Genomic DNA, 26,119 nt, shown 5'->3' with positions numbered 1-26,119 from the left:
GGGAACACTTTGTATTGTTCTGGACTAGGCTATAATCAGCCTAATCTATGGCCATAATTTTACCAGCCTTTGCCTAGCACCCAGTCTGATGAGCCCAATGTCCATCAGCGTCCTGTATCGTAGACAAGGTTCTCTATCATTTAGACTGACCAGCCCAATGACCCTCAGTTTCCTGTATCGTAGACAAGGTTCTCTATCATTTAACTCACTCACTGAGCCATTTAAAAAAAATTACAAATAATTATTTAACTAGGAAAGTCAGTTAAGAACAAATTCTTATTTACAATGACGGCCAAACCCGGACGACTCTGGGACAATTGTGCGCCGCCCTATGGAACTCCCAATCACAGCCGGTTGTGATACAGCCTGGAATCGAACCAGGATCTATAGTGACGCCTCTAGCACTGAGATGCAGTGGTCCCGTGGTCCCGTGTGGCTCAGTTGGTAGAGCATGGCGCTTGCAACGCCAGGGTTGTGGGTTCATTCCCCACGGGGGGACCAGGATGAATATGTATGAACTTTCCAATTTGTAAGTCGCTCTGGATAAGAGCGTCTGCTAAATGACTTAAATGTAAATGTAAAATGCAGTGCCTTAGACCGCTGTGCCACTTCGGGAGCCCATATAGGTTTCTCTAGAAGGTTTCCCGAGCCGTCTTGTCATAGCCTGAGTATCTTCAACCTACGTCACAAATGGCACCATATTCCCTAGAGGCCCATTTAGGATATCAGTATATTTAGCCCACTCACCCATGAAGAGGCATCTCTAGAAGCAGCCGTTAGCCGTCTCTCTCTCTGCTTTGTTTTGCGAAGGCTTCGACCCCCGACCTCCAGAGACTGGCCAGCCTGCCAGTAGACTGAGTCCCTACGAGGCGACGGAGGTCTGAATGTTGGCATGGAGAACTCAGAAATTGAATTGTGGTAATTTGTAGTAGGCCCAATAGTAGGTCTGTGTCTGTCGTCAAGATTCATCTTGTGAAAATGTATCTCCATCAAATAATAGGATGTGTGGCAAGCTGTTAAAATCTGCAGGTTTGGAAATCTATTTTTTTTTAGTATGGGGTAGATATAGATTTTCAAAATAAACACTTAGATTGTTGCCATAGCGCTTGTGTAGAGGAATAGAAGGGTTCCTTTGTTTTGGTTACCGGACCATTGTGATGCTGCAATATATGGTTCTAAGGTTCTGGTTTGGAATCTGGAATGAGTTGGTCGATTCTCAGGCATGTTATTGGGTAACAATGCAGATACAGTCATAATAACTAGGTCAACCAATAGAGGCCAAGTCTTTGAGTTCATGCATCCTCCAAAAGATGGAGAGGGACATATCATGATCAGAGGAAGGTGGTCAGGGATGTATTTGATGATGAGTCTGGTGATGATCTTGTAGAGGGCTACTCTGGGAATCAGTCTTATAGCTACTGGACTTGTCCTCCTTCCCTCTGAGTAGCCCCCACGTGATGTCTCAGCAGCTCTGGGCACCAGAAAGTTCACCACACACAGTTCAGAGTAGTAGCCAGTCGTCCTCACTACGAGCCCTCTGCCTCAGCACTGTATTCCTCTACTGTATCTACCATTCCTCTCGTGCTTCAGGTGACTCCTCAATTGATGTTTTCAAATAGACCAGGAACAGGCAGCCAGGTGAGACAAAAAAGCTGGTACTGATGCATCATTCAAACAAAAAATATTGAGCCAGCTAGCAAGCTGCAAGTCCATCTGCACATGTTTAAAAACACAATTAAAAACACTTACAAATAATTTAATATGTACATATTTACAGGAGCTCTCTGCTTAGGCTGCTAGGGCGCCATGGCAACTACAGAACCAACATAGACAACTTTGTGTGTGTTTGCGTTCGTGTGTGTGCAGGCGCCAATCAATACCTAGTTTATATAACTGAATGGTTAACACAAAATTGGTGACTTATTACTGCTTGAGTAGGCTGTTTCATGTGTGAAAGCTAGCCAACATCAAATTATTCCAGTGTTGTGTAAAATTGCTCAACCCTAAATCCCTTTTAAATCCAACGCGTGGATGATTCCTATTTGCTCAAAGGCTCCCACATCCTCCGTTACTAGGAGACGATTACGAGGTGCATTGTGGGTATTGTATTTTACAAACCCTTTCCCCAGAACTGTAAACCCAGTTTGTAGTTTTTTCTAAAACTACACATCCCACAATGCAGTTCATCCAGGACGCGTCCGCCTCTTCTAAACACATGACTTGAGGTACTCCGGCTAGAAAGACAGACGAATGAACCGTAGCTCTGAAATTGCGTTTCATTTAAGGTTTCTTCCATACATTTTCCGGTACGGTGCAAAATGAAGTTCGGTTGTTTATTTGCGGTGTTGTGTCTCGCAGTCGGGGCGATTGCAGGAAAGTATTCTAGAGAAATGAACGACCAGAAACCGTCCATGGACGGCAAGAACACGGTGGAATTTAGGATAGCTAAACTCAACCAGGTGTGGGAGAAGGCGATCAGGGTAAGTCAAGTGATGCTATCTAGCTTCGCTTTGTTTACTTAAATATTGAGACAGTCGAGCGTGAATTGTCTTCGTTATCGGGTCGTGTCTAGTCCTAGTGGAGTCCATGGGGTTTCGTAGTTAACTATCATTCTAACGTTAGAGACGTTTTGTCTACAATTCCTTGGTCTATCCAACATTTTGTTTAGCTAACTTAGCTAGCTAACAGTTACCTTACCTGCTTGGCACAGGTAGCTGAATCAGCTAACGTTAGAGATGGCTGAGGTCTGATTGTACCCGGGTACTTTAAGGAACCGATTTCTCTCACAGACAGACACAGACGAGACACACACTACACTTCATTAGTTCCAGTCTGATTTGATTTACCGCCCATCCCTCCATCTCTCCATCCTCTCGCCCTTACTTCCACTTATTTCCTATCCCTTTCTTTACCTCGATCCCTCTCTCTCTCGTCATCCCTCAGTCTCTAGATGCAGTTGCCCCCAGTGCCCCAGTCTAACACCAGTCAATTAAATGTGCTTTATTGGCAATCTCTTTTTCTCCTCTCATCCTCTCTTCTTCTGTCTCTAGTTGCAGTTGTCCACAGTACACCAGTTTAACACTCGTCTCTCTCTTTCGTTCCATCCCTATCTCCCTCCGTCTCTAGATGCAGTTGCCCCCAGTGCGTCAGGCAGAGCTCCACAGTGATCTGAAGATCCAGGAGAAAGATGAACTACAGTGGAAGAAGACTAAGGCAGACGGGATGGATGAGAATGGAGAGAGAGAGGCCAAGCTACGACGTGGCTTCAACGGTGAGAGAGAGAGAGGGATGGATGAGAATGGAGAGAGAGAGGGATGGAGGGGGTGGGTGGAGAGAGAGGTCAATCTACGACGTGGCTTCAACGGTGAGAGAGAGAGAGGGATGGATGAGAATGGAGAGAGAGAGGGATGGAGGGGGTGGGTGGAGAGAGAGGTCAATCTACGACGTGGCTTCAACGGTGAGAGAGAGAGAGAGACTAGAAGGGAGGAGTGGTGTAAATAACACTACTTAAACCAGAGCTGCTTTAAAAACAGTTGATTTTCTAGAGAGAGACAGAGCTGCTTTAAAAACAGTTGATTTTCTGGAGAGAGACAGAGCTGCTTTATAAACAGTTGATTTTCTAGAGAGAGACAGAGCTGCTTTATAAACAGTTTATTTTCTAGAGAGAGACAGAGCTGCTTTATAAACAGTTTATTTTCTAGAGAGATACAGAGCTGCTTTATAAACAGTTGATTTTCTAGAGAGAGACAGAGCTGCTTTATAAACAGTTGATTTTCTAGAGAGAGACAGAGCTGCTTTAAAAAGCGGAAAGTGCCTTGGGGCCTTGGGGACAGTGTGTGGCTTGTTATAATGTCGTGGGGGTGTGAAGGGGCAGGGGAAGGTGTGTGGCTTGTTATAATATTGTGGGGGTGTGAAGGGCCTTGGGGAAGGTGTGTGGCTTGTTATAATGTCGTGGTGTGAAGGGCCTTGGGGCAGGGGAAGGTGTGTGGCTTGTTATAATGTCGTGGGGGTGTGAAGGGCCTTGGGGAAGGTGTGTGACTTGTTATAATGTCGTGGTGGTGTGAAGGGCCTTGGGGAAGGTGTGTGACTTGTTATAATATCGTGGGGGTGTGAAGGGCCTTGGGGACGGGGACGGTGTGTGGCTTGTTATAATGTCATGGGGGTGTGAAGGGCCTTGGGGAAGGGGACGGTGTGTGGCTTGTTATAATGTCATGGGGGTGTGAAGGGCCTTGGGGACGGTGTTCGTTGGGCCTAAGAACAGGCCTTAGCTGTGGTATATTCGCCATCTACCACACCCCCTCGGGCCTTATTGCTTAAGTATTAAATATTGTTTTTATAACTAAACCAAGATGGACCACAGCATGTCGTTTCCAATGGGGGGTCAATTAATCATAGTGGGCAGAGCCAAGCACGAGCTAGCGAGATCCTATTGGCTCTTTCTAGCATGTATTTGCATATTTGTGTTTGGGAACGCCTACTCTGAAGTGCATATGTGCAATAACTAAATTTGCCCTTAACTCTTTATAAACAACGCTATTAAAAAAATATACACTGCTCAAAAAAATAAAGGGAACACTAAAATAACACATCCTAGATCTGAATGAATGAACTATTCTTATTAAATACTTTTTTCTTTACATCGTTGAATGTGCTGACAACAAAATCACACAAAAATTATCAATGGAAATCAAATTTATCAACCCATGGAGGTCTGGATTTGGAGTCACACAAAATTAAAGTGGAAAACCACACTACAGGCTGATCCAACTTTAATGTAATGTCCTTAAAACAAGTCAAAATGAGGCTCAGTAGTGTGTGTGACCTCCCTACAACGCCTGGGCATGCTCCTGATGAGGTGGCGGATGGTCTCCTGAGGGATCTCCTCCCAGACCTGGACTAAAGCATCCGCCAACTCCTGGACAGTCTGTGGTGCAACGTGGCGTTGGTGGATGGAGCGAGACATGATGTCCCAGATGTGCTCAATTGGATTCAGGTCTGGGGAACGGGCGGGCGGGCCAGTCCATAGCATCAATGCCTTCCTCTTGCAGGAACTGCTGACACACTCCAGCCACATGAGGTCTAGCATGGTCTTGCATTAGGAGGAACCCAGGGCCAACCGCACCAGCATATGGTCTCACAAGGGGTCTGAGGATCTCATCTCGGTACCTAATGGCAGTCAGGCTACCTCTGGCGAGCACATGGAGGGCTGTGCGGCCCCCCAAAGAAATGCCACCCCACACCATGACTGACCCACCGCCAAACCGGTCATGCTGGAGGATATGGCCGGCAGCAGAACGTTCTCCATGGCGTCTCCAGACTGTCACGTCTGTCACATGTGCTCAGTGTGAACCTGCTTTCATCTGTGAAGAGCACAGGGCGCCAGTGGCGAATTTGCCAATCTTGGTGTTCTCTGGCAAATGCCAAACGTCCTGCACGGTGTTGGGCTGTAAGCACAATTCCCACATGTGGACGTCGGGCCCTCATACCACCCTCATGGAGTCTGTTTCTGATCGTTTGAGCAGACACATGACATTTGTGGCCTGCTGGAGGTCATTTTGCAGGGCTCTGGCAGTGCTGCTCCTTCTTGCACAAAGGCGGAGGTAGCGGTCCTGCTGCTGGGTTGTTGCCCTCCTACGGCCTCCTCCACGTCTCCTGATGTACTGGCCTGTCTCCTGGTAGCGCCTCCATGCTCTGGACACTACGCTGACAGACACAGCAAACCTTCTTGCCACAGCTCGCATTGATGTGCCATCCTGGATGAGCTGCACTACCTGAGCCACTTGTGTGGGTTGTAGACTCCGTCTCATGCTACCACTAGAGTGAGAGCACCGCCAGCATTCAAAAGTGACCAAAACATCAGCCAGGAAGCATAGGAACTGAGAAGTGGTCTGTGGTCACCACCTGCAGAACCACTCCTTTTTTGGGGGTGTCTTGCTAATTGCCTGTAATTTCCACCTGTTGTCTATTCCATTTGCACAACAGCATGTGAAATTTATTGTCAATCAGTGTTGCTTCCTAAGTGGACAGTCTGATTTCACAGAAGTGTGATTGACTTGGAGTTACATTGTGTTGTTTAAGTGTTCCCTTTATTTTTTTGAGCAGTATATATACCTTTTTTTTTTAGCAATGTGTAAAGTCTACAGAACTTAGTCCACTCGGTTCGTAACAGATTGTAATTTTGGGAACAGAAAACTGTATTAAAATCAAATGTTTAACGGATGAGAAAATGTGCAGAATGTCGGCCAAAATCCACCTAGCTCCACCTTCCCCCGCTGCCGACCACTGAGCTTCCTCTCATCACCATATTTGGTCGTGAGTGTAAACGCCAAGCGGATGCTTCACATCGCTACGTCTGGCGTCCATTTTGTGTCCCCCCCCACCCCAGTGATCCTGGCTAAGTATGGCTCATTGTCCTATCTGGGATAGTATGGTTAACTGGCGTCCATTTTGTGTGTGTCCCCCCCCCCCCCCACCCCAGTCATCCTGGCTAAGTATGGCTCATTGTCCTATCTGGGATAGTATGGTTAACTGGCGTCCATTTTGTCCCCCCCCCCCCCACCCCAGTGATCCTGGCTAAGTATGGCTCATTGTCCTATCTGGGATAGTATGGTTAACTGGCGTCCATTTTGTGTCTCTCCCCCCACCCCAGTGATCCTGGCTAAGTCTGGCTCATTGTCCTATCTGGGATAGTATGGTTAACTGGCGTCCATTTTGTGTCTCTCCCCCCACCCCAGTGATCCTGGCTAAGTCTGGCTCATTGTCCTATCTGGGATAGTATAGTTAACTGGCGTCCATTTTGTGTGTGTGTGTGTGTGTGTGTGTGTGTGTGTGTGTGTGTGTGTGTGTGTGTGTGTGTGTGTGTGTGTGTGTGTGTGTGTGTGTGTGTGTGTGTGTGTGTGTGTGTGTGTGTGTGTGTGTGTGTGTGTGTGTGTGTGTGTGTGTGTGTGTGTGTCCCACCCCAGTGTGTCCCACCCCAGTGATCCTGGCTCATTGTCCTATCTGGGATAGTATGGTTAACTGGCGTCCATTTTGTGTCCCCCCCCCCCCCACCCCAGTGATCCTGGCTAAGTATGGGATGGATGGGAAGAAGGACACCAGACCTCTAGAATCTAACAACCTGAAGGACCATGACTTCAGACAAGGAGACATGTTTGACGACCCCAGACTGGACAAACTGTGGAATAAGGTGAGAGAGGGTGGGTGAGGGATGGGAGGGACAGGGAAGGGGGTGGGTGAGGGAGGGAGGGACAGGTGAGGGATGGGAGGGGTGAGGGAGGGGAGGGAGGTGGGTAAGGGATGGACAGGTGAGGGATGGGAGGGGTGAGGGAGGGGAGGGAGGTGGGTGAGGGATGGGAGGGAAGGGGGTGGGTGAGGGATGGGAGGGAGGGAGGGAAGGGGGTGGGTGAGGGATGGAGGGGGAGGGATGGGAGGGAAGGGGGTGGGTGAGGGATGTGAGGGATGGGAGGGAAGGGGGTGGGTGAGGGATGGAGGGGAGGGGGTGGGTGAGGGATGGAGGGGGAGGGATGGGAGGGAAGGGGGTGGGTGAGGGATGGGAGGGAGGGAGGGAAGGGGGTGGATGGGGGACAGGGAGAGGGGTGAGGGAGGGAGGGACGTTTTGGAGTTACTTGTCCTCAGTTTCTCTCCCTCTATGGCTTTACACCCCAGTTTATAACCCAAGAAGTCATTTTGGGGCCACTTGTCCTCAGTTTCTCTCCCTCTATGGCTTTACACCCCAGTTTACAGCCCAGTAAGTCATTTTGGGGCCACTTGTCCTCAGTTTCTCTCCCTCTATGGCTTTCACCCCAGTTTACAACACAAGAAGTCATTTTGGGGCCACTTGTCCTTAGTTCCTCTCCCTCTATGGCTTTACACCCCAGTTTACAACCCAATAGGTCATTTTGGGGCCACTTGTCCTCAGTTTCTCTCCCTCTATGGCTTTACACCCCAGTTTACAACCCAATAGGTCATTTTGGGGCCACTTGTCCTCAGTTTCTCTCCCTCTATGGCTTTACACCCCAGTTTACAGCCCAGTAAGTCATTTTGGGGCCACTTGTCCTCAGTTTCTCTCCCTCTATGGCTTTACACCCCAGTTTACAACCCAAGAGGTCATTTTGAGATTGCTTGTCTTCATTCTTCCTACTAACAGTGTAGTGTAAATGTGTCTCCCTACAGGCTAAGAGTTCTGGTAAGTTCTCAGAGGAGGAGATGCAGAGTCTGAAGAGGGAGTTTCAACACCACAAGGACAAGATCAGCGAGTATAACATCGTCATGGATACCGTCAGCCGCACGGAGGGTGAGAGGACTTTTTACGCTCCTTCTCGTTCTCCTTCTCCTTCTCGTTCTTTTTCTTCTCTTTTGTCGGTCATTCTGCCTCCCCTCCTTTCCTCTCCCCTAATAATTGTCAGTGTTGCCCCAGTGTTGCCCCAGTGTTGCCCCAGTGTTGCCCCAGTGTTACCCCAGTGTTACCCCAGTGTTGCCCCAGTGTTACCCCAGTGTTACCCCAGTGTTACCCCAGTGTTGCCCCAGTGTTACCCCAGTGTTACCCCAGTGTTGCCCCAGTGTTGCCCCAGTGTTGCCCCAGTGTTGCCCCAGTGTTACCCCAGTGTTGCCCCAGTGTTGCCCCAGTGTTACCCCAGTGTTACCCCAGTGTTACCCCAGTGTTACCCCAGTGTTGCCCCAGTGTTGCCCCAGTGATGAAGTGTCACTTGGTTTAGGTTGAATTATAATGTTGTTTGACTGCTGGTGATTGTGTGAAATATAACTTCTGGTTTTGTTGACAGCTGCTTTGAGGAACGTTATTAGGTGCAGTGATTGTGATGTAGTGGTTTTCTCCACCTTAGTTGAATATACTGACAGTAAGTCACTGGATAACAGTCTGATGCATGACCTTAATGGATGTGTTGATTGTCCCCACCCCGTCTCTCTCCCCCATCTCTCTCCATCCCCTCTCCTCCACCCTCCCCCCCTCTCCTCCATCCCTCCTCCCCCCCGTCTCTCCCTATAGAGATCCATAAGAATGTGATTTCTCCATTAGAAGGGGAAGTTAAAGAACATGTCCTGCATCAGAAACACACCGACCTGAAGGACAAGATGAGGTGTGTATTAACGGTGTGTGTGTGTGCTTTAACGCTGTGTGTGTGTGTGGTTTAACGGTGTGTGTGTGTGGTTTAACGGTGTGTGTGTGTGGTTTAACGGTGTGTGTGTGTGTGTAGGGATCTGAACCAGGGCTTTGAACGCCTGCAGAAACTCAGCCACGAGGGCTTCAGCGAGGACAGCGGTGAGTGGTGTACACACACACACACACACAGCGTTAAATCACACACATACACACAGTGTAGTGTGACTAGTTGTGATGTCTCTCCAGAGTTTAAGGAGCCCAGGGTGATAGAGCTGTGGGAGATGGCACAGAGAGCCAACCTGACTGGAGATGAACTGGACTCGCTCAAGGTGTGTGTGTGTGTGTGTGTGTGTGTGTGTGTGTGTGTGTGTGTGTGTGTGTGTGTGTGTGTGTGTGTGTGTGTGTGTGTGTGTGTGTGTGTGTGTGTGTGTGTGTGTGTGTGTGTGTCCTCTGAGATACAGCCTGGGAGAAGGTAGGTGTGTGTGCGCGCTTTCCATATCTGTTTTAAAGTGATCACTTTTCACAATCTGGATCATAATGTTCTGTCCGGTTTGGGTGTCTCTCTCCCTGACTCTGTGTGTGTGTGTGTGTGTGTTCAGGAGGAACTGAAGCACTTTGAGACCAAGGTAGAGAAGCACAGCCACTACCAGGTAACCTATCAATCAACATGATCTGATTAGTGGGAAAGTCTGTTTAACGATGTGTTATGGTGTTGTACTCAGTCTATATACGGTGAATTCAGAAAGTATTCAGACCCCTTGACTTTTTCCACGTTTTATAGCCTTATTACGTACAGCCTTATTACGTACAGCCTTATTACTTATAGCCTTATTACGTACAGCCTTATTACGTACAGCCTTATTACTTATAGCCTTATTACTTATAGCCTTATTACGTACAGCCTTATTACGTACAGCCTTATTACTTATAGCCTTATTACTTATAGCCTTATTACTTATAGCCTTATTACTTATAGCCGTATTACTTATAGCCGTATTACTTATAGCCGTATTACTTATAGCCTTATTACTTACAGCCTTATTACGGACAGCCTTATTACGGACAGCCTTATTACTTATAGCCTTATTACTTATAGCCGTATTACTTATAGCCGTATTACTTATAGCCTTATTACTTATAGCCTTATTACTTATAGCCGTATTACTTACAGCCTTATTACTTAACAGCCTTATTACCTAACAGCCTTATTACTTATAGCCTTATTACGTACAGCCTTATTACGTACAGCCTTATTACTTATAGCCTTATTACGTATATCCTTATTACGTATAGCCTTATTACTTAACAGCCTTATTACGGACAGCCTTATTACGTACAGCCTTATTACCTTATAGCCTTATTACTTATAGCCTTATTACTTACAGCCTTATTTCTTACAGCCTTATTACTTATAGCCTTATTACTTACAGCCTTATTACTTACAGCCTTATTACTTACAGCCTTATTTCGTACAGCCTTATTACCTTATAGCCTTATTACTTACAGCCTTATTACTTATAGCCTTATTACTTACAGCCTTATTACTTATAGCCTTATTACTTACAGCCTTATTACTTATAGCCTTATTACTTACAGCCTTATTACTTATAGCCTTATTACTTACAGCCTTATTTCGTACAGCCTTATTACCTTATAGCCTTATTACTTACAGCCTTATTACTTATAGCCTTATTACTTACAGCCTTATTACTTATAGCCTTATTACTTACAGCCTTATTACGGACAGCCTTATTACGTACAGCCTTATTACTTATAGCCTTATTACTTACAGCCTTATTACTTATAGCCTTATTACTTACAGCCTTATTACTTACAGCCTTATTACTTACAGCCGTATTACTTATAGCCTTATTACTTATAGCCTTATTACTTATAGCCTTATTACTTATAGCCTTATTACTTATAGCCTTATTACTTACAGCCTTATTACTTATAGCCTTATTACTTATAGCCGTATTACTTATAGCCGTATTCTAAAATGGATTACATTGTTTTCTTCCCCTCATCAATCTACACACAACACACCCCATAATGACAAAGCAAAAACAAGTTTAAAAAAAACCTCATACATTTACATCAGTATTCAGACCCTTTATTCAGTACTTTGTTGAAGCACCTTTGGCAGCGATTACAGCCGCGAGTCTTCTTGGGTATGACGCTACAAGCTTGGCACAACCTGTATTTGGGGAGTTTGTCCCATTCTTCTCTGCAGATCCTCTCAAGCTCTGTCAGGTTGGATGGGGAGCGTCGCTGCACAGCTATTTTCAGGTCTTTCTAGAGATGTTCTATTGGGCTCTGGCCGGTCCACTCATTCAGAGACATGTCCCGAAGCCAGTCCTGAGTTGTCTTGGCTGTGTGCTTAGGATCGTTGTCCTGTTGGAAGGTGAACCTTCACCCCTGTCTGAGGTCCTGAGCGCTCCGGAGCAGGTTTTCATCAAGGATCTTTCTGTACTTTGCTCCGTTAATCTTTGCCTGGATCCTGACTAGTCTCCCAGTCCCTGCTGCTGAAAAACATCCCCACAGCATGATGCCACCACCATGCTTCACCGTGGGGATGCTGCCACCACCATGCTTCACCGTGGGGATGGTGCCACCACCATGCTTCACCGTAGGGATGCTGCCACCACCATGCTTCACCGTGGGGATGGTGCCACCACCATGCTTCACCGTGGGGATGCTGCCACCACCATGCTTCACCGTGGGGATGGTGCCACCACCATGCTTCACCGTAGGGATGCTGCCACCACCATGCTTCACCGTGGGGATGGTGCCACCACCATGCTTCACCGTGGGGATGGTGCCATCACCATGCTTCACCGTAGGGATGCTGCCACCACCATGCTTTATCGTGGGGATGCTGCCACCACCATGCTTCATCGTGGGGATGCTGCCACCACCATGCTTCATTGTGGGGATGCTGCCACCACCATGCTTCACCGTGGGGATGCTGCCACCACCATGCTTCACCGTGGGGATGCTGCCACCACCATGCTTCACCGTGGGGATGCTGCCACCACCATGCTTCACCGTGGGGATGCTGCCACCACCATGCTTCACCGTGGGGATGCTGCCAGGTTTCCTACAGGCTTGTTTTTCATGGTCTGAGAGTCTTTAGGTGCCTTTAACTCCAAGCAGGCTGTCATGTTCCTCTTACTGAGGATTGGCATCCGTCTGGCCAATCAACCATAAAGTTCTGAGTGCTGCAGAGATAGTTGTCCTTCTGGAAGGTTCTCACATAGGAACTCTGGAGCTCTGTCAGAGTGACCATCGGGTTCTTGGTCACCTCCCTGACCAAGGCCCTTCTCCCCGATTGCTCAGTTTGGCCGTACAGCCAGCTCTAGGAAGAGTCTTGGTAGTTCCAAACTTCTTCCATTTAAGAATGATGGTGGCCACTGTGTTCTTGGGGACCCTCAATGCTGCAGAAAGGTTTCGGTACCCTTCCCCAGATCTGTGCCTCGACACAATCCTGTCTCGGAGCTCTACGGACAATTCCTTCGACCTCTTGGTTTTTGTTCAGACATGCTCTGTCAACTGTGGGACCTTATATAGACAGGTGTGAGCCTTTCCAAATCATGTCCAATCAATTTAATTTACCACAGGAGGACTCCAATCAAGTTGTAGAAACATCTCAAGGATGATCAGTGGAAACAGGGATGCACTTGAGCTCAATTTCAAGTCTCATAGCAAAAGGTCTGAATACTTATGTCAATCATGTATTTCATTTTATTTTATTTTGTGTACATTTGCAAAGATTTAGGAATTTTTGTTACTTAGAACAAGGCTGTAACGCAACAAAATGTGGGAAAGTGAAGGTCTCAATACTGCCCGGAGACACTGTCTTTTATTCACCGCGCTCGCTCACTTGATGTCCCAAATGGACCCTTACGCCCTAGGCACTGAGAGATCTGAGAGGGTTTGACAGGTGTAAGCAATATGGTGCTTCCACCAAGCAAGTGCCTAGAGCGTAGGGTCCATTTCACATTGGATCACTCACTTTCTCCTCCCTCTCTCTCTCGCTCTCCCTGCTTCTCTCTCCCCCCTGCCTCTCTCCCTCTCCTGCTCCTCTGGCCCTCTCTCTCTCTCTCTCTCTCTCTCGTCTCCCTCTCTTCCCTCCCTCCCCCCCTTTTTCTTCCCCCGCTCCTCTCTGCTCCTCTCTCCCCCCTGCTCCTCTCTCTTCCCTGCTTCTCCCTCTCCCCCTTTTCTTCCCCCGCTCCTCTCTGCTCCTCTCTCCCCCCTGCTCCTCTCTCTTCCCTGCTTCTCCCTCCCCCCCTTTTCTCCCCCCGCTCCTCTCTGCTCCTCTGTACCCCCCCCCCCCCCCCGCTCCTCTCTCCCTCTCAGGAACAGTTGGAGTTATCCCACCAGAAGCTGAGACATGTAGAAGCTCTAGGAGACAACGACCACATCCTGAGAAACCAGGAGAGATACAATAACCTGGCAGAGAAGACCAGAGAGATGGGGTACAAGGTAGGAGAGAGACAATAACCTGGCAGAGAGATGGGGTACAAGGTAGGAGAGATACAGTAACCTGGCAGAGAGATGGGGTACAAGGTAGGAGAGAGACAATAACCTGGCAGAGAGATGGGGTACAAGGTAGGAGAGATACAGTAACCTGGCAGAGAGATGGGGTACAAGGTAGGAGAGAGACAATAACCTGGCAGAGAGATGGGGTACAAGGTAGGAGAGATACAGTAACCTGGGAGAGAGATGGGGTACAAGGTAGGAGAGATACAGTAACCTGGGAGAGAAGACCAGAGAGATGGGATAGAAGGTAGATGATTTAGTTAATGTGATGTTGACGTAGCTAGACGTTAGCAGCCTAGGGGGAAGCTACATCAAGTTAATGTGATGTTGACGTAGCTGGACGTTAGCAGCCTAGGGGGAAGCTACATCAAGTTAATGTGATGTTGACGTAGCTAGACGTTAGCAGCCTAGGGGGAAGCTACATCAAGTTAATGTGATGTTGACGTAGCTAGACGTTAGCAGCCTAGGGGGAAGCTACATCAAGTTAATGTGATGTTGACGTAGCTAGACGTTAGCAGCCTAGGGGGAAGCTACATCAAGTTAATGTGATGTTGACGTAACTAGACGTTAGCAGCCTAGGGGGAAGCTACATCAAGTTAATGTGATGTTGACGTAGCTGGACGTTAGCAGCCTAGGGGGAAGCTACATCAAGTTAATGTGATGTTGACGTAGCTAGACGTTAGCAGCCTAGGGGGAAGCTACATCAAGTTAATGTGATGTTGACGTAGCTGGACGTTAGCAGCCTAGGGGGAAGCTACATCAAGTTAATGTGATGTTGACGTAGCTGGACGTTAGCAGCCTAGGGGGAAGCTACATCAAGTTAATGTGATGTTGACGTAGCTAGACGTTAGCAGCCTAGGGGGAAGCTACATCAAGTTAATGTGATGTTGACGTAGCTAGACGTTAGCAGCCTAGGGGGAAGCTACATCAAGTTAATGTGATGTTGACGTAACTAGACGTTAGCAGCCTAGGGGGAAGCTACATCAAGTTAATGTGATGTTGACGTAGCTAGACGTTAGCAGCCTAGGGGGAAGCTAAATCAAGTTAATGTGATGTTGACGTAACTAGACGTTAGCAGCCTAGGGGGAAGCTACATCAAGTTAATGTGATGTTGACGTAGCTAGACGTTAGCAGCCTAGGGGGAAGCTACATCAAGTTAATGTGATGTTGACGTAGCTAGACGTTAGCAGCCTAGGGGGAAGCTACATCAAGTTAATGTGATGTTGACGTAGCTGGACGTTAGCAGCCTAGGGGGAAGCTACATCAAGTTAATGTGATGTTGACGTAACTAGACGTTAGCAGCCTAGGGGGAAGCTACATCAAGTTAATGTGATGTTGACGTAGCTAGACGTTAGCAGCCTAGGGGGAAGCTACATCAAGTTAATGTGATGTTGACGTAGATAGACGTTAGCAGCCTAGGGGGAAGCTACATCAAGTTAATGTGATGTTGACGTAGCTAGACGTTAGCAGCCTAGGGGGAAGCTACATCAAGTTAATGTGATGTTGACGTAACTAGACGTTAGCAGCCTAGGGGGAAGCTACATCAAGTTAATGTGATGTTGACGTAGCTGGACGTTAGCAGCCTAGGGGGAAGCTACATCAAGTTAATGTGATGTTGACGTAGCTAGACGTTAGCAGCCTAGGGGGAAGCTACATCAAGTTAATGTGATGTTGACGTAGCTGGACGTTAGCAGCCTAGGGGGAAGCTACATCAAGTTAATGTGATGTTGACGTAGCTGGACGTTAGCAGCCTAGGGGGAAGCTACATCAAGTTAATGTGATGTTGACGTAGCTAGACGTTAGCAGCCTAGGGGGAAGCTACATCAAGTTAATGTGATGTTGACGTAGCTAGACGTTAGCAGCCTAGGGGGAAGCTACATCAAGTTAATGTGATGTTGACGTAACTAGACGTTAGCAGCCTAGGGGGAAGCTACATCAAGTTAATGTGATGTTGACGTAGCTAGACGTTAGCAGCCTAGGGGGAAGCTAAATCAAGTTAATGTGATGTTGACGTAACTAGACGTTAGCAGCCTAGGGGGAAGCTACATCAAGTTAATGTGATGTTGACGTAGCTAGACGTTAGCAGCCTAGGGGGAAGCTACATCAAGTTAATGTGATGTTGACGTAGCTAGACGTTAGCAGCCTAGGGGGAAGCTACATCAAGTTAATGTGATGTTGACGTAGCTGGACGTTAGCAGCCTAGGGGGAAGCTACATCAAGTTAATGTGATGTTGACGTAACTAGACGTTAGCAGCCTAGGGGGAAGCTACATCAAGTTAATGTGATGTTGACGTAGCTAGACGTTAGCAGCCTAGGGGGAAGCTACATCAAGTTAATGTGATGTTGACGTAACTAGACGTTAGCAGCCTAGGGGGAAGCTACATCAAGTTACTGTGATGTTGACGTAACTAGACGTTAGCAGCCTAGGGGGAAGCTACATCAAGTTACTGTGATGTTGACGTAACTAGACGTTAGCAGCCTAGGGGGAAGCTACATCAAGTTAATGTGATGTTGACGTAGCTAGACGTTAGCAGCCTAGGGGGAAGCTAAATCAAGTTAATGTGATGTTGACGTAGCTAGACGTTAGCAGCCTAGGGGGAAGCTACATCAAGTTAATGTGATGTTGACGTAACTAGACGTTAGCAGCCTAGGGGGAAGCTACATCAAGTTAATGTGATGTTGACGTAACTAGACGTTAGCAGCCTAGGGGGAAGCTACATCAAGTTACTGTGATGTTGACGTAACTAGACGTTAGCAGCCTAGGGGGAAGCTACATCAAGTTAATGTGATGTTGACGTAACTAGACGTTAGCAGCCTAGGGGGAAGCTACACCAAGTTAATGTGATGTTGACGTAGCTAGACGTTAGCAGCCTAGGGGGAAGCTACATCAAGTCAGGGTTCCAAAGAAAGATACTACCTGTTTCTTCGTGGGTGATGATGTTGTAGAGGAGAGGGGTGGGCCGCAGTCAGACAGAGGGACGGATATTATTTCTGATTTCCTCTTTCTAGAGCTTTCTCTGTGTTCGTCTTTTTCAGTTTACCTTTTACTGCTGAAGTCAGGTCACATTTTACATCTGGACAAGAGATGGAGGACTTTAAGACTTTCAAGTTTCATGGACTTTTTAAAGTGAATTTCACTCCTGTTCTACAACAGAATGACAACGGGGATGTTTTAGGAAATAAATAGTGGAATCGATTTCAAGATGTGTGTAACGTCTCTCTCTGTCTCTCTCTCTGTCTGTCTCTCTCTCTGTCTCTCTCTCTCTCTGTCTCTCTCTCTTTCTGTCTCTCTCTGTCGCTGTCTCTGTCTCTCTCTCTGTCTCTCTCTCTGTCTCTCTCTCTGTCTGTCTCTCTCTCTGTCTCTCTCTCTCTCTGTCTCTCTCTCTTTCTGTCTCTCTCTGTCGCTGTCTCTGTCTCTCTCTCTGTCTCTCTCTCTGTCTCACTCTCTCTGTCTCTCTGTCTCACTCTCTGTCTCTCTGTCTCTCTGTCTCTCTCTGTCTCTCTTTGTCTGTCTGTCTGTCTGTCTCTCTCTCTGTCTCTCTCTGTCTCTCTCTGTCTCTCTCAGATGAAGAAGCACATGCAGGATTTAAACAGCAAGATCTCCCGTAAAGGACTCGACCGTAACGAACTGTAACAGACTCCTCAGACGTGGCTCTGGGGGCGACAACAGAAGGCTGTGTGTTTTCAACATTGAGACTGGTTTTCCTCAACAACAAATTAAGTCTGCTTCATGTTTTCTTGCCACAGTGCTTCAGAGTATGACAACGCTGGTGTCATGACAACCCTACGATGTACTGCTAATCTGCCTGTCCACACACACACACACACACACACACACTCTCTCTCTCTTTTAACACACACACACACACACACAACTTCCGTCCACATTGCTCTTTTGTAGACCACTTTAAAGAAATCAGTGTTTTTCCATGTAAATCTAATTTGTGATTGTTCCATTTTAATAATGATGAGCCTGTCTGTATCTCAAATGGCACCCTATTCCCTGCATAGCACACTACTTTGGACCAAGGCCCTATGGAAGTAGTGTACTGTGTAGGGAATAGGGTGCCATTTGGGAAGGAATGTGTTTTTCAGTGTCCTGGGAGCCACTACTGGTTATGTGTAAATATGTGTATATGCTTATTGTAGGTACATCTGATTGTCAGTGGACCAAATGGTACCCTATTCCCTAGATAGTGCACTACTTTTGACCAGAACCTCATATGTTCTTATTCAGACACTTAATAACTTTGACTAACAGTTTTATTATGAAAGTATTTGAGACAACCACATATTACCACCATCAAAACCTTCTAGGGAAATAGCTGCTAACAGCGAGACTACATCACCATAGAAGCGCATTGTATCGGTGGATTTGACTATCACCATAGTAACACCTAGTAACAATGGATTTGACTATATCACCATAGTAACACCTAGCATCAATGGATTTGACTATATCACCATATTAACACACAATATCAATGGTATTTCAACAATACCGGTAGCTTGATATCAGCAAATCTCAAGAACTCCTCTGTGACCTTTGGCCTAATGGTGGTTTCCATCCTCTCTGGCAACTCGGTTAGGAAGGACGCCTGAATCTTTGTAGTGACTGGGCGTGTTTATATTCAATGTCTGCTTTTTATTTTTTATTCATCTACCAATAGGTGCCCTTCTTTGCGAGGTTATTGTTAAACCTACCCTGGTCTTTGTGGTTGAAATTCGCTGCTCGATTGGAAGGACCTTAACAATGATCTGTATGTGTGTGGGGGGTTACAGGGATGAGGTAGTCGTTCAACAGTCATGTTGAACACTGTTCTCGCAGACTAAGTGAGTCCATCTAACTGATGTGACTTTTTAAGTACTTATTTACTACTGCACTTATTTAGCCTTGCCGTAACAATGGGGTTGAATACTTATTGACTCAAGACATTTCAGATTTGTATTTATTTGTCAATAAAATAATCTAAAAACACAACTTTGACATTATGGAGTATTGTGTGTAGCCAGTGAGGAGAAAAAATCTACATTTAATCCATTTTAAATTGAAGCTGTAACACAAGGGGCTGTATAAAACCAATCAGAATGTTACTGGATGGAGAGTTACTGAGAGACCGAGTGTCATGATTGGAGAGTTACTGAGAGACCGAGTGTCATGATTGGAGAGTTCCTGAAAGAGCGAGTGTCTTGATTGGAGAGTTACTGAGAGACCGAGTGTCATGATTGGAGAGTTACTGAGAGAACGAGTGTCATGATTGGAGAGTTACTGAGAGACCGAGTGTCATGATTGGAGAGTTACTGAGAGAACGAGTGTCATGATTGGAGAGTTCCTGAGAGACCGAGTGTCATGATTGGAGAGTTACTGAGAGACCGAGTGTCATGATTGGAGAGTTACTGAAAGAACGAGTGTCATGATTGGAGAGTTCCTGAGAGACCGAGTGTCATGATTGGAGAGTTACTGAGAGAACGAGTGTCATGATTGGAGAGTTACTGAGAGAACCAGTGTCATGATTGGAGAGTTACTGAGAGAACGAGTGTCATGATTGGAGAGTTCCTGAGAGACCGAGTGTCATGATTGGAGAGTTACTGAGAGAACGAGTGTCATGATTGGAGAGTTCCTGAAAGAGCGAGTGTCATGATTGGAGAGTTACTGAGAGAACGAGTGTCATGATTGGAGAGTTACTGAGAGAACGAGTGTCATGATTGGAGAGTTCCTGAGAGACCGAGTGTCATGATTGGAGAGTTACTGAGAGAACGAGTGTCATGATTGGAGAGTTACTGAGAGAGCGAGTCATGATTGTAATCGATGTTAATACAGTCTTTGCACCATGAATACTCAGAGTCTTATTGGCCCATGTGGGCGGGGCATCCTGAAGATGCAAAACACTGTCATAACAAAAATGAATCAAATGTAGATTGAACAAATTTCAAAAAGTAATAAAACACATTTTCTCCCATTTTCTCGTCATCTGGATATTTTGTAGAAATTGGTATACAATGAGCATTTAACAGAATTTAACAAACTTTAACAGAATTACTTTTCTTACTATTGTAGGCCTAAACACATGTTTAAAGCCTTACTGGTGAATCATATGTAGTATGTAGTTCACATGGGAATTGAACATAAAACCTTTTTCTAGCGCCATGACACCTGGAAACTATTAGTGTTGTCTTCGCTAATTCTCTCTTTTAAACTACAGAAACTGATGGCTTAGAGACACCAGAAGCCTCAGTGTACCAGAGGACTCTGACCCTATGGCAGTAACCAGATGGTTGTTAGTTCATCCCTACGGCAGTAACCAGATGGTTGTTAGTTCATCTCTATGGCAGTAACCAGATGGTTGTTAGTTCAACCCTATGGCAGTAACCAGATGGTTGTTAGTTCATCCCTGTGGCAGTAACCAGATTGTTGTTAGTTCATCCCTATGGCAGTAACCAGATGGTTGTTAGTTCAAATCCCACCAGTGATACATTTGTTTTCACTTTTAACTCTAACAGACCGGTGTGAGAGGTTGAAATATCCAGTTTGAACAGGTCACAGAGCGAAGGGTTCCTGGTGGTGCCAGGGGTGTATAGATCGCCAATCTCCTAGACCTGGTTGTACAGGAGCGGCTGTGTGTTTGAAACCCCCAGTTGCTGGGGCCTGGAGCATATCTGAGTAGTTCCTTCTTCAGGTCTGGGCTTTATGACGTGGTAACCCTACCCACTGAGTAGTTCATCCTTCAGGTCTGGGCTTTATGACGTGGTAACCCTACTCACTGAGTAGTTCATCCTTCAGGTCTGGGCTTTATGACGTTGTAACCCTACTCACTGAGTAGTTCATCCTTCAGGTCTGGGCTTTATGACGTGGTAACCCTACTCACTGAGTAGTTCATCCTTCAGGTCTAGGCTTTATGACGCGGTAACCCTACTCACTGAGTAGTTCATCCTTCAGGTCTGGGCTTTATGACGTTGTAACCCTACTCACTGAGTAGTTCATCCTTCAGGTCTAGGCTTTATGACGTGGTAACCCTACCCACTGAGTAGTTCATCCTTCAGGTCTGGGCTTTATGACGTGGTAACCCTACTCACTGAGTAGTTCATCCTTCAGGTCTAGGCTTTATGACGTGGTAACCCTACTCACTGAGTGGTTCGTTCATCCTTCAGGTCTAGGCTTTATAATGTGGTAACCCTACTCACTGAGTAGTTCATCCTTCAGGTCTAGGCTTTATGACGTGGTAACCCTACTCACTGAGTAGTTCATCCTTCAGGTCTAGGCTTTATGACGTGGTAACCCTACTCACTGAGTAGTTCATCCTTCAGGTCTAGGCTTTATGACGTGGTAACCCTACGCACTGAGTAGTTCATCCTTCAGGTCTGGGCTTTATGACGTGGTAACCCTACTCACTGAGTAGTTCACCCTTCAGGTCTAGGCTTTATGACGTGGTAACCCTACTCACTGAGTGGTTCGTTCATCCTTCAGGTCTAGGCTTTATAATGTGGTAACCCTACTCACTGAGTAGTTCATCCTTCAGGTCTAGGCTTTATGACGTGGTAACCCTACTCACTGAGTAGTTCATCCTTCAGGTCTGGGCTTTATGACGTGGTAACCCTACTCACTGAGTAGTTCACCCTTCAGGTCTAGGCTTTATGACGTGGTAACCCTACTCACTGAGTAGTTCACCCGTCAGGTCTAGGCTTTATGACGCGGTAACCCTACTCACTGAGTAGTTCATCCTTCAGGTCTAGGCTTTATGACGTGGTAACCCTACTCACTGAGTAGTTCATCCTTCAGGTCTGGGCTTTATGACGTGGTAACCCTACTCACTGAGTAGTTCATCCTTCAGGTCTGGGCTTTATGACGTGGTAACCCTACTCACTGAGTAGTTCATCCTTCAGGTCTGGGCTTTATGACGTGGTAACCCTACTCACTGAGTAGTTCATCCTTCAGGTCTGGGCTTTATGACGTGGTAACCCTACTCACTGAGTGGTTCATCCTTCAGGTCTGGGCTTTATGACGTGCTAACCCTACTCACTGAGTAGTTCATCCTTCAGGTCTGGGCTTTATGACGTGGTAACCCTACTCACTGAGTAGTTCATCCTTCAGGTCTGGGCTTTATGACGTGGTAACCCTACTCACTGAGTAGTTCATCCTTCAGGTCTAGGCTTTATGACGTGGTAACCCTACTCACTGAGTAGTTCGTTCATCCTTCAGGTCTGGGCTTTATGACGTGGTAACCCTACTCACTGAGTGGTTCATCCTTCAGGTCTGGGCTTTATGACGTGCTAACCCTACTCACTGAGTAGTTCATCCTTCAGGTCTGGGCTTTATGACGTGGTAACCCTACTCACTGAGTAGTTCATCCTTCAGGTCTGGGCTTTATGACGTGGTAACCCTACTCACTGAGTAGTTCATCCTTCAGGTCTAGGCTTTATGACGTGGTAACCCTACTCACTGAGTAGTTCGTTCATCCTTCAGGTCTGGGCTTTATGACGTGGTAACCCTACTCACTGAGTGGTTCATCCTTCAGGTCTGGGCTTTATGACGTGCTAACCCTACTCACTGAGTAGTTCATCCTTCAGGTCTGGGCTTTATGACGTGGTAACCCTACTCACTGAGTAGTTCATCCTTCAGGTCTGGGCTTTATGACGTGGTAACCCTACTCACTGAGTAGTTCATCCTTCAGGTCTGGGCTTTATGACGTGGTAACCCTACTCACTGAGTAGTTCATCCTTCAGGTCTGGGCTTTATGACGTGGTAACCCTACTCACTGAGTAGTTCATCCTTCAGGTCTAGGCTTTATGACGTGGTAACCCTACTCACTGAGTAGTTCGTTCATCCTTCAGGTCTGGGCTTTATGACGTGGTAACCCTACTCACTGAGTGGTTCATCCTTCAGGTCTGGGCTTTATGACGTGCTAACCCTACTCACTGAGTAGTTCATCCTTCAGGTCTGGGCTTTATGACGTGGTAACCCTACTCACTGAGTAGTTCATCCTTCAGGTCTGGGCTTTATGACGTGGTAACCCTACTCACTGAGTGGTTCATCCTTCAGGTCTGGGCTTTATGACGTGCTAACCCTACTCACTGAGTAGTTCATCCTTCAGGTCTGGGCTTTATGACGTGGTAACCCTACTCACTGAGTAGTTCATCCTTCAGGTCTGGGCTTTATGACGTGGTAACCCTACTCACTGAGTAGTTCATCCTTCAGGTCTGGGCTTTATGACGTGGTAACCCTACTCACTGAGTAGTTCATCCTTCAGGTCTGGGCTTTATGACGTGGTAACCCTACTCACTGAGTAGTTCATCCTTCAGGTCTAGGCTTTATGACGCGGTAACCCTACTCACTGAGTAGTTCGTTCATCCTTCAGGTCTGGGCTTTATGACGTGGTAACCCTACTCACTGAGTAGTTCATCCTTCAGGTCTAGGCTTTATGATGTGGTAACCCTACTCACTGAGTAGTTCACCCTTCAGGTCTAGGCTTTATGACGTGGTAACTGAGTAGTTCATTCATCCTTCAGGTCTGGGCTCAAATACGCCTTGCAAAGACATTTTGTTGGCTGTCCGGTGCTCTTCAACTTGCCTTGATTGAATCCCAGCCTGTGTATTTGTTGTTGTAGTCCTCACACCATAATCAGACTATTTTTAATGAACACTTTACTAAATGTGATGCTGCTGAATATAAAATCATGTTTTTGTATACACAGTACCAGTCAAAAGTTTGGACACACCTCATTCCAGGGTTTTTCTTTATTTTTTTAATTTTCTACATTGCAGAATAATAGTGTAGACATCAAAACGGTGAAATAACACATATGGAATCATGTAGTAACCAAAAAAGTGTTAAACAAATCAAAATATATTTTATATTGGAGATTCTACAAAGAAGCCACCCTTTGCCTTGATGACAGCTTTGCACACTCTTGGTAATCTCTCAACCAGCTTCATGGGGTAGTCACCTGGAATGCATTTCAATTAACAGGTGTGCCTTGTTAAAAGTTCATTTGTGGAATTTATTTCCTTCTTATAGTGTTTTAAAGCTTCTGATAGGCTAATTGACATACTTTGAGTCAATTGAAGGTGTATCTGTGGATGTATTTCAAGGCCTACCTTCAAAATCAGTGCCTTTTTGCTTGACATCATGGGAAAATCAAAAGAAATCAGCCAAGACCTCAGAAAAAAAATTGTAGACCTCAACAAGTCTGGTTCATCCTTGGGAGCAGTTTCCAAACGCCTAAAGGTACCACGTTCATCTATACAAACAATAGTACGCAAGTATAAACACCATGGGACCACGCAGCCGGCATACCGCTCAGGAAGGAGACGTGTTCTGTCTCCTAGAGATTAATGGACTTTGGTGTGAAAAGTACAAATCAATCCCAGAACAACAGCAAAGGACCTTGTGAAGATGCTGGAGGAAACAGGTACAAAAGTATCTATATCCACAGTAAAACGAGTCCTATATCGACATAACCTGAAAGGCCGCTCAGCAAGGACGAAGCCACTGCTCCAAAACTGCCAACAAAAAGCCAGACTACGGTTTGCAACTGCAAATGGGGACAAAGATCGTACTTTTTGGAGAAATGTCCTCTGGTCTGATGAAACAAAAATAGAACTGTTTGGTCATAATGACCATCGTTATGTTTGGAGGAAAAAGGGGGAAGCTTGCAAGTCGAAGAACACCATCCCATCCATGAAGTACGGGGGTGGCAGCATCATGTTGTGGGGGTGCTTTGCTGCAAAAGGGACTGGTGCACTTCACAAAATAGATGGCATCATGAGGATATATTGAAGCAACATCTCATGTCAGGAAGTTAAAGCTTGGTCGCAAATGGGTCTTTCAAATGGACAATGACCCCAAGCATGCTTCCAAAGTTGTGGCAAAATGGCTTATGGACAACAAAGTCAAGGTATTGGAGTGGCCATCACAAAGCCCTGACCTCAATCCTATAGAAAATTTGTAGCAGAACTGAAAAAGCTTGTGCAAGCAAGGAGGCCTACAAACCTGACTCTGTCAAGAGGAATGGGCCAAAATTCACCCAACTTATTGTGGGAAGCTTGTGGAAGGCTACCCGAAACAATTGACCCAAGTTAAACAATTTAAAGGCAATGCTAGCAAATACTAATTGAGTGTATGTAAACTTCTGACCCACTGGCAAAGTGATGAAAGAAATAAAAGCTGAAATAAATCATTCTCTCTACTATTATTCTGACATTTCACATTCTTAAAATATAGTGGTGATCCTAACTGACCTAAGACAGGGACTTTTAACTAGGATTAAATGTCAGGAATTGTGAAAAACTGAGTTTAAATATATTTGGCTAAGGTGTATGTAAACTTCCGACTTCAACTGTAAGTTCATTAGAGTTAACTGCACCTCAGATTGCAGCCCAAATAAATGCTTCACAGAGTTCAAGTAACAGACATATCTCAACTGTGTGAATCAGGCCTTCAGGGTCAAATTACTGCAAAGAAACCACTACTAAAGGACACCAATAAGAAGAAGAGACTTGCTTGGGCCAAGAAACACGAGCAAGGGACATTAGACCAGTGGAAATCGGTCCTTTGGTATGATGAGTCCAAATGTAAGATTTTTGGATCCAACCGCCGTGTCTCTGTGAGCTGCAGAGTAGGTGAACGGATGATCTCCGCATGTGTGGTTCCCACCGTGAAGCATGGAGGAGGAGGTGTGATGGTGCTTTGCTGGTGACACTGTCTGATGTATTTAGAATTCAAGACACACTTAACTAGCATGGCTACCACAGTATTCTACAGCGATACACCATCCCATCTGGTTTGCGCTTAGTGGGACTATCATTTGTTTTTCAACAGGGCAATGACCCAAAACAGACCTCCAGGCTGTGTAAGGGCTATTTGACCCGAGAAGGAGAAGGATTGAGTGCTGCATCAGATGACCTAGCCTCCACAATCACCTGACCTCAACCCAATTGGGTTGAGCTGGACCGCAGAGTGAAGGAAAAGCAGCCAACAAGTGCTCAGCATATGTGGGAACTCCTTCACGACTGTTGGAAAAGCATTCCAGGTGAAGCTGGTTGAGAGAATGCCTAGAGTTTGCAAAGCTGTCATCAAGGCAAAGGGTGGCTAAATATAATACAAGTTCATAAATAATCTCTTGGAAAACAAAGCAGTTACTATTTACAAGAAAACACTCAAATCATTAGAGAGAGAGAGAGAGGCGTGTTCTCCTCCAGCTCCATCAGCCTGTCCTGTCTCCTCTGGGCGTTTTGTCCTCCAGCTCCATCAGCCTGTCCTGTCTCCTCTGGGCGTTTTGTCCTCCAGCTCCATCAGCCTGTCCTGTCTCCTCTGGGCGTTTTGTCCTCCAGCTCCATCAGCCTGTCCTGTCTCCTCTGGGCGTGTTCTCCTCCAGCTCCATCAGCCTGTCCTGTCTCCTCTGGGCGTGTTCTGCCGCTACTCTCTGAGCCGTCTCTGAGGCTGTGATGTCTATGTGGGCGTA

The 26,119-nt window shown here is 46.3% G+C and overlaps 1 protein-coding gene across 1 annotated transcript; it reads left to right on the top strand.

Annotated features, from left to right (window-relative positions):
* The first annotated feature begins 2,212 nt into the window (after positions 1-2,212).
* On the top strand, positions 2,213-19,617 carry LOC139579564 (alpha-2-macroglobulin receptor-associated protein-like). The gene is made up of 10 exons (XM_071408315.1): positions 2,213-2,480; positions 3,127-3,271; positions 7,056-7,186; positions 8,173-8,293; positions 9,005-9,095; positions 9,213-9,277; positions 9,365-9,447; positions 9,718-9,768; positions 13,478-13,603; positions 17,226-19,617. The coding sequence occupies exons 1-10, from the start codon at positions 2,319-2,321 to the stop codon at positions 17,292-17,294; spliced, it is 1,044 nt and encodes a 347-aa protein (XP_071264416.1). The 5' UTR covers positions 2,213-2,318; the 3' UTR covers positions 17,295-19,617.
* Positions 19,618-26,119: the final 6,502 nt, after the last annotated feature.

Source organism: Salvelinus alpinus, chromosome 6 (assembly GCF_045679555.1).
Source record: "Salvelinus alpinus chromosome 6, SLU_Salpinus.1, whole genome shotgun sequence".
NCBI classification, from domain to species: Eukaryota; Metazoa; Chordata; class Actinopteri; order Salmoniformes; family Salmonidae; genus Salvelinus; species Salvelinus alpinus.
The sequence above is the reverse complement of the archived record's forward strand: the minus strand, read 5'-3'. Positions and strand labels throughout refer to the sequence as shown.